The sequence below is a fragment of the Penaeus monodon genome, chromosome 26 (assembly GCF_015228065.2).
Source record: "Penaeus monodon isolate SGIC_2016 chromosome 26, NSTDA_Pmon_1, whole genome shotgun sequence".
Classification (NCBI taxonomy): Eukaryota; Metazoa; Arthropoda; class Malacostraca; order Decapoda; family Penaeidae; genus Penaeus; species Penaeus monodon.
Window position 1 is genome coordinate 34,091,858 of NC_051411.1, and position 9,479 is coordinate 34,101,336.

The 9,479-nt window shown below is 43.8% G+C and overlaps 1 protein-coding gene across 1 annotated transcript in view; it reads left to right on the forward strand.

Annotated features, from left to right (window-relative positions):
* The first annotated feature begins 3,432 nt into the window (after positions 1–3,432).
* LOC119589675 overlaps positions 3,433–9,479 on the forward strand; it is an 84,953-nt gene continuing 78,906 nt past the window's right edge. The window contains exon 1 of the mRNA XM_037938265.1: positions 3,433–3,692. Within this exon, the coding sequence (XP_037794193.1) occupies positions 3,675–3,692 (18 nt within the window). The 5' untranslated portion in view covers positions 3,433–3,674. The remainder of the gene's footprint in view (positions 3,693–9,479) is intronic.

The window sequence follows — 9,479 nt, forward strand, 5'->3', positions numbered from 1 at the left end:
GAGGAAAGGGGGGGAGGGGAAGGGAGGGGAAGGGGGAGGGAAGGGGGGGGAAAGGGGGGGAAGGAAAAAAAAGGGAAAGGAAGGGGAGGGGGGGAAAGGGAGGAGGGGAAGGGGGGAAGGAGGGAGGGGGAAAGGGAGGAGGGAGGGGAGGAGGAAGGGGGGGAAAAGAGGGAAGGGGGGGAAGGGAGGGGGGGGAAAGGGGAGAAGGGAGGGGAGGAGGAAGGGGGGGGAGGAGGAAGGAAAAGGGAGGGGGGGAAAGAAGGGGAGAAGGGGAGGGGGGGGGGAAAAGGGAGGGGGGGGAAGGGGGAAGGGAGGGGGGGGGAAGGGGGGGAGGAGGAAGGGAGGGGAGGAGGAAGGGAGGAAGGGAGGGGAGGAGGAAGGAGGGGGGGAGAGGAAGAAAAGGGGGAAGGGAGGGGGGGGGAAAAGGGGGGGAGGGGGGGGGAGGGGGAGGAAGGGGGGGGAGAGGAAGGGGGGAGGGGGGAAGGGGGAAGGGAGGGGAGGAGGAAGGGAGGGGAGGAGGAAGGGAGGAAGGGAGGGGAGGAGGAAGGGAGAAAAGGGGGAAAGGGAGGAAGATGAAGGGAGGAAGGGAGGGGAGGAGGAAGGGAGGAAGGGAGGGGAGGAGGAAGGGAGGAAGGGAGGGGAGGAGGAAGGAAGGAAGGGAGCAAAGGAGAGGGAGGGAGGAAGGGAGGGGAGGAGGAAGAGGAAGAGGAAGGGAGGGGAGGAGGAAGACAGGAAGCAAGGGAGGGGAAGAGGAAGGGGGGAAGGGAGAGGAAGAGGAAGAGGGAGAGACAGAGAAGGAAATAAAGAGAAAAATAAAAGAAAAAAAATGAGAGACAGCAACAGACAGAGATAGAAAGTAATAAGGTGAGAGAGTGAGGAAACGCGAAGTGAAAAGAAAAAGTTTTTTAAAACAAATTTTTAAATTTTGGGGTATATTCGACACATCCCCTTTCACACACACACCACCCCACCAACCCCCAAACCACCCCCCCCCCACTCTTCCCCCCCTTTAAACCCCAAGCAAAATGTATTGAGTGTTATGAAATATATATATATATATAAAAAAAAAAAAATTTAAATAAAATAAAATAAAAAAAAATAAAAAAATAAATAAAAAATTAAAAATAAAATTAAAAACAATTTTAACACCCACAACACACACACACAACACAAACACACCACACACAACACCAAAACTTAAAAAAAATAAAAAAATATATAAGTAAAAAATATTAAAAATAATAAAAAAAATTTAAAATAATATATAATTTTTATATAATATACTAATATAAATTAATTTTATAAAATTTTATATAAAAATATAATTTATATATAATATATATATATGGAGGGAGAGAGAAGAGGAGAGGAGAGAGGAAAGGAGAGAAAGAGAAAGAGGGAGGGAGGGAGAGAGAGAGGAAGAGGGGGAGAGAGAAAAGAAAAAGAGAGAGAGAAGAGAGAAAAGAGAGAGAGAGAAGAAAGAAGGAAGAGGAGAGAGAGAGAGAGAGAGAAGGAGAAGGAAGAGAGGGGGGGGAGAAGATAAAAAAAGGAGAGGAAAAGGGAAAAATTTAAAGATCTAAATCCTTTTCCTTTTCCTTTCCCCGTTTCATCTCGGTTTTCTTTTCGGGACGGTTTAATTTTTGCTCCTTTTTTCTTCCTTTTCACTTTCCCCCCTCTTCATCTTCTTCTTTTTCTTTTCTTTTTTTTCTTCCCCTTCCCTTTTTTTCTCCTCCTTTCTTTTTTCTTCTTCTCTTTTTCTTTTCCCTTTTCTCTTCTTCTTTTACCGAATGATAATAATAAAAATAATAATATTTTGAATTATAAAAAAAAAGATGATGTAAAAACAATAGTAATAAATAATGATAAAAATAAAAGAATGATATAAAAAACAATAATAATAAGGACAATAGCGATAATAGTAATAATAGTAACAGTAGTAATGATAATAATGATGATGAATGAAAAGAAACGAGAAATAAATTATGATGTAATAATAATGATAAAAATAATAAAAATAAAATAAGATAATAATAGAAAGTACTACTACTAGTAACTACTTACTAAAATAAAATAACAAATTTGATAATAATAATAATAATAATAATAAAAAAAATAACAATAATAAAATTAAAAATATAAAATAAAAATAAAAAAATAAAAAAATAATAATAACAATAATGATACCAATAACAAAAAATAATATTGATAATGATAACAAAAACAATAACAACAGTAATAATAAAAGTAATGATAATAGTAATAATAGAAGTTGTAATAATAATGATAATGATAATAATAATAATGATAATAATAATGATAAAACAACAATAACAATAACAATAAAATATAGGATGATTACCTTGACGGTGATATCAATAGTAATAATAACACCAACAATAAAAATGATGATAATAATTATAATAGTAATAATAATAGTAACAATAGCAATAATGTTAATAATGGTATAATAATAATAATGACAACCCTAAGAAGTACAAGTGATGTTAATAATTATGATTACATTGATAAGAATAAGCATATCGGGCGACGAGAGCGTATGAAAAAATACTAATGAATAATAGAGATATTATTACTAATAATACAGAGACGAACAGAGAAACACATAAACAGAAAAAGGCATATGAATAGTAGAAAAAAAAATGTATATAAAGAACGAATTCTCTGAAAAAGTATCGATATGGACACACCTTTCAGTTTATTGGAGTATCTTTTAATAATTAGCCTGTTTATTTGGCCAAAAAACGCAAAATGGGCGGTAGATAGTGTTGTGGTTGGCCAAGCTGTTATCTCACAAACATAACGGTACGGGAGAGACCAACTTCCGTTTTTTTTTCTCTTTCTATTTTTGGGAGCGTAAAGTCAAACGCGGAGTTGTGTGTGAAAACCTTTGTTTTTTTTTTATTTTGCTCTCGAAGTTCTTTTGAGTGGATTTCTTGACCTGGTTGCTAAGTCTATGGGAGACGCACGCCCCGACTGGGACAAGGGCAGCGGAGGGACAAGGGATGCCTTCGGGCGGCGCCAGAGATCGGAGCTGAGGTCGAGGGATGGAATTCACGGGTGGCGAGGCAAGCCCTTTCCCAGGCGGGGGTGGAGCTTTCGCCGCCAACCGGTAATGAGCTGGTTTCCAAAGTCGCCACCGCAGGCTTGTTAGTGAGGCATTTATCGGCCGTATTTTGATGCAACCTTATTACTTTTCCTCCCCCTTCCCTCCCTCTCTCTCTCTTTCGCTCTGTGCATGTCCCTCCCTCCTTCCTCCCCTCGACCTATGACGTCGGGCGGCCGCTGATTGGCTTGGCCTTCCCGCTTTCCTATTGGTCGTACCGAGATCGTCTCGCCGCGTGATTGGTCCGGAACGCGTCCGTCGGTTTCACGAGGGATGACGCGCGCGGCGACAACAAGTGAAAGGTGCACTGGCATCCTGTGGCAGTCCTGCCCTGAGGCGCAGCAGGGAAGTAGTCAGAGGTCCTCTTGGTTTTCAAACACAGAACCTCGGGGAGAATGGTCTGACGTCAACTCCGAAGTTAATAAGTAAAAGTCTGTGATCAGTGGTGAACCCGATGAGTTGCTATTCATGAGAGGGATACACTTATAGCTGAAGGAAGAAGCAGAAGCGAGTGAAGGAAGGAACAGCAGCCAAAGAAGAAGAAGGGAGGATGAGAACCCGACTAAAGGTAAAGTTGGTCTGAAAGTATTCCCTTTATTTTATTTTATTTTTTCTTTTTGCCATTTTTTTTTCAAAAACAGATCCAGAGTACTATAGTCAACTCATACTAAATTATTCTTACTGTATAAAACGAAAATCGTAGAACATATCACGCTTAGAAACTCCCAAATTTCGGAATTACATGTACACAAAAACTGGGAAAAGGCATAACGCTACACATACATATTTATTTTCATATCCATCCATCTATCTATCCATCTATCTATCTAACTATTTATATATATATATATATATATATATATATAATATATATATATATAATATATATATATATATATATATATACCTATATATATACACTTATACATACACAATCTTTTCCTTGGATGTATTATATATTTCCTTACTGCACACAAACCACAAAAATCCAGTGGAGTATACACATATGACAGTTTCCCTCTCGAACAGGTCCCTCTATGTCATGCCCTCACAGCGCCGTTCATGTATAGCATGATTCTGCACTAACTTACCCTTCATGCTAAGAATGGTAGAGAAATTCGTAGTCTGTGTGTTAGAAAGTTGTACTGTTTAAGGAAGTGATACCTTTTGGCCTTACAGAGTCCAGGGATAGATTCAGACGCTGTTTGTCTGTTAGTCTGTCTGTGTGTATATCTGTGTCTATTTGTCTGTCTGTCTGTCTGTCTCTATCTCTGTCTCTGTCTCTCTCCTCTCTCCTCTCTCATCTCTCATCTCTCCTCTCTCCTCTCTTCTCTCTGTCTCTCCGTCTCTCGCTCTCTCTCTCTCCCTCCCTCCATCTCTCTATCTATCTGCAACTATTTATCTGTCTTTGTCTTTCTCTCTCTGTCTCTGTCTGTCTGTCTGTCTGTCTCTCTCTCTCTCTCTCTCTCTCTCTCTCCTCTCTGTCTGTGTCTCTCTCTCTGTCTCTGTCTCTCTGTTTCTGTCTCTCTTTTCTCTCTCTCTCTCTCTCTTTCTCTCTGTCTCTGTCTCTGTCCTCTCTCCTCTCCTCTCTTCTCTTTGTCTCTCTGTCTCTCTCTCTCTCTCTCATCTCCTCTCTCGCTCTCCTCTCTCTCTCATCACAATCTCTCTCTCTCCCTCTCTCTCTCTCTCATCTCCTCTCTCCTCTCTCTCGTCGTCGTTTCTTCTCTCCCTCTCTCTTCTCTCTGTCTCTCTCTCTCTCTCTTGTCTGTCTCTTCTCTGTCTCTCTCTGTCTCTCTCTGTCTGTCTTTCTCTCTCCTCTCTCTCTTCTCGTCTCTCTCTATCGGCTCATTCTCTCCATCTCATCTCTCTCGTTTCTCTCTCTTCTCTCTCCTTTCTCTTTCTCTCTCTCTCGTCTCTCTCTCTTACTCTCTCTCTCGCTCACACTCTCTCCTCGATCTCTCTCTTCTCTCTCTCCTTCACACTCCTCTCTCTTCTCTCTCTCTCTCCTCGTCGCTCTCGCGCTGTGTGTGTGTGTGTTGTGTGTGTGTGTTGTGGGTGTGTTGTTTGTGTGTGTGTGTGTGTGTGTGTGTGTGTGTGTGTGTGTACATATGCATACATATGCATACATACATACCATACATATCATATAACAGCATACTACATTACATCATCATACATACATACATACATACATACCTATACAGAAAGTACAAGAACCTGTATATAAAAAAAATTATATGTTCTATTAACAAAAGGAACAGTAAGAAGTACTCAAAGACACAGAAAGCCACACAGCAGAAAAAAAAGTCAGTGAAACAGACAGACAGACAAAGCGGCAGCCAAACAGACAGCAGAAAAAAGAGAGTCAGGCAAACAGCCAGACATACAGAGAGTCAGCCAAACAGCCAGACAGACAGAGAGTCAGCCAAACAGCCAGACAGACAGAGAGTCAGCCAAACAGCCACACATACAGAGAGTCAGCCAGCCAGACAGAGACGGCGAATTAGAACATGCAGCGCCGATTATCCGGTTTCATTTCACCCAAACGAACGCCCTCACTCAGATGGGCGTGCGGCGTTAGGTACGGGCGGGGGAAGAAGTGGAGCATGCGAGGGCTGGGGGTGGAGGTGGCCGCCCGCATAACGGCTGGACGCCCACGGTAATGGGCGGCCGCACAGCGCCTCATTGAGTGGTGTCACTGTCCCCTCTGCGGCCATGTGTGTTCGGATGTGGTCTATGTGGCCATGTGTGTTCGGATGTGGTCTATGTGGCCATGTGTGTTCGGATGTGGTCTATGTGGCCATGTGTGTTCGGATGTCGTCTATGTGGCCATGTGTGTTCGGATGTGTATGGGGAATGATGTAGCCATATTATGTGTGTTTGAATGTTTATGAGGAATAATGTGGCCATATTATGTGTGTTCGGATGTGGAAGGATGTGGCCATATTATGTGTGTTGGGGTGTGTATCAGGAATGATGTGGGTCTATCTGGCCTTATGGGGGGGGGGGGGGGGGGGGGGGGGGGGGGGGGGGGGGGGTGGGGGGGGGGGGGGGGTGTTCGGATGTGTATGAGGAATGATGTGATCATATTTTGTGTGTTCGAATGTGTATGGGAATGTATGTGTTCGGATGTGTATGAGGAGTTTTGTGGTCTTTCTGGTCTTATTATGTGTTCGAATGTTGATAGAGCATACGTGTTCGAATTTGTATGTGGAATCATGTTATCCTGTAGAAGGAGAGAGATAGAGAGAGATAGAGATAATGAGGGAGAAGAGGAGAGAGTGAGATAAAGAGGGGAGTGAGGGAAAGGGAAGAGATAGAAAGAAGGGAATATGGGGAAATGAATAAAGAAGGAGAGTGGAGGGGGGCTGGGAGGAAAGATGAACAAATAGAAAGGAAGTGCAAAAGCAAGATAGAGAGAAAGAGAGAGAGAGAGAGAAGAAAGATATATATATATATATATATATATACTATATATATATATATATATATATTCTATCTATATATTTATATATATATATATAAGTATAATATATAAAAATATCAGAGAAGTGGGGATGAGGGGAGAGAGAGAGAGAGAGAGAGAGAGAGAGAGAGAGAGAGAGAGAAGAGAGAGAGAGAGAGAGAGTGACGAGAGAGACAGAGAGAGAGAGAGAGAGAGCCAGAAGAGAGAGAAGAAGTGTGAAAGAGAGAGAGGATAGATGAGAGAGATGAGCAGGGAGAGAGAGAGAAAGGGGAGACAGGGGAGAAAGAGAGAAGAGAGAAAGAAAGAGAGACAGAGTGAAAGAGAGGGTAGAGAGAAAGAGAGAGAGAGGAAGAAGGGGGAGAGGGGGAGAGAGAGAGTAGAGGCGAGAGAGAGAAAAGGGAGAGAGAGATGAGGAGAGGAGAAAGAGGAGAGAAGGAGGAGAGAAAGAGAGACAGACGAGGAGAGGAGAGAAAGAGAGAATCTGGGCGTGACCCCGGCTGTCAGATTGTCTTCGGATGGCCGGCGATGAAACGGAGGAGGGAGAGGGAGGGGGAAGAGGGGGAGGGGGAGGATTTGGGGTTGGAGGAGGGAGAGAGAGAGAAGAGGGGGGACGGAGGGAAAGAGAGGAGAGAGAGGAGAAGGAGGAGGAGAGAGAGAGAGAGGAGAGAGAGAGAGAGGACGGGAGAGAGAGAGAGAGAACAGGGGAGAACGAGAGGCCACTTGAAGGGAAGGATGAGCGTAGAGAGGACGAGCGGACCGGAGAGGGTGAGAGGGGGGGGGAGGGGGAGAGGGGAGAGAGGAAAAAATTAAGGGGAGGGGAGGGGGGGAGGAAGAGGGGAGGGGGGGGGGGGGCGTGCGCAGGTAAGAGCAGGTGGTTTTTCCTTCAATCTTTTGCTTGAGGTGTTTGATTAAGGGGGGTGAAGGGGGGGGGGGAGGAACTGCTTGTGCTTTGGGTTTGTGTTGTGTGTGTGTGTGTGTGTGGTGTGGTGTGTGTGTGTGTGTGTTGTGTGTGTGTGTGTGGGGTGTGTGTGGGGTGTTTTGTGTGGTGGGGTGTGTTTTGGGTGTGTTTTGTTTTTTGTGTGGGTGTTGTGTGGTGTGTTTCCGCATGTATCCGAATATGCATACGCGCAATTGTACACAAAACAAACAAACAAAAGAAAAAAAAAAAAACATAAAAAAACATAAAAAACAAAAAAAACAGCAACAACAAAACACAGAAGCACATGAAAAGGTGAAACATAACAGGGTGGAAGACCTTCAGCGCCCAAGCACAGTCAATTCGCGGGCGTGTCTCTCCTGACGTGCGATTCCAGCCCAGCGCAGTGCGTGAGGGTCGCGGACTGTGAGGAGGAACCGTGCTTTTGGGGTGGTGTTTGGGGGGGGGGGGGGAGGGGGGGGGAAAAAAAGGGTGGGGGGGGGAAGGAGGGGGGGAAAAGGGGGGGGAGGGGGAAAAAAGGGGGGGAAAAAAAGGGGGGGGGGTGGTAAAAAAGGGGGGGAAGGGAGGGGGCGGGAGGGGGGAGGCTTTCCTGAAAAAAAGGGAAGGGGTGTAATACAGAGACGGAAGATGGAATAAGGGAACGAGAATGTTGAAATGAAAAATGAGCGGAACAGAACATTATCAAAAATATACACAAAGGAGAATAATAATAATAATAATAATAAATAATGAATATAATTAAAATGAAAGGCGAATAATGCACTTAGTAATAGGGAACGATCAAAAACTCAAACACCAGTTTTAAAAATTCTAAGAAAGCCGTAAAATACACAACGCAAATAGCAAGGAAATAACAAAGAACAAAACCCAATATACCAAACAATGCTAATAACACCCACGCATCTTTCCAAAAATCAGTACAGACAAAATTCACATTTCACGAATCACAGTAAAGCACGTAGTGAAAGGATGTGCTTATTAGGCCCAAATACGCTATTCCAGGTGTGAAGGGGCCTTTAAACAGGGTGACAGGTTGACAGGGCAAAGGTGTGGAAGGGGAGGGGGTGGAGTACCCCGGATGTGGTAACCCCTATTCACCCTTACCCTCCCCCTCCTCCACCCCTACATCAACCCTACACATACACACTGAATACACATACGTACATAATATCATAAGATCGGGGAAAAGAAAGAAGGGAGGGTCGATAAATCTATAAAGATAATCAGGTAAATTACCAACAGCAGCAACACCGGTATTTAACGTCACATCGGCCGTATTAACAGTTACGTCACTTCCTTTTCCGAAAGATACCCGGATGTTCTTCCGAGCCGAGACATAGAAAACGGAAATCAGGGTTTAAATGGAGGGGAGGCTTTTATCTCTTTTCAATTCTTTCTTGACGCCTTCCGGGAGATAAGGGGGAGGGGGAGGGGGGGAGGGGAGAGATGTGGGGGGGTGGGGAGAGGCAACGGGAAGGAAGAGGAAGAGGAGAGACGGAGAGGAGAGAGAGAGGGAGAGGAAAAGGAGAGGGTTTTGTAAAGAAAGAAGAAGAAAAAGGCAAAAAAGGGGGGGGGGGAGGAAATAACAATTCCAATAATGTAAAAAATCTCCTAAAAACTTTCTTTCTTACATATTTTATATATATATTTATATATTTTTATATATATAAATAAAAAAGATAACCCCCCCCCAACACCACGTACGCACACATAACTGTAAATACGCTCCACACTGACAAAGACGCGTACACATATTAAATAAATAAATACGCACATACTCACATACGCACGCATACACCCCACACACAAAACAAAAAAAAATTGTTACATACACAACCCCACCCATCCTCCCCCCCACCACCCCCTCCCCTATATCCCCTCCCCCCACCATCCACATACACCCCCCCACCCACCCTTCCTCATTATCCTCATACCCCCATCCTTCCCCACCA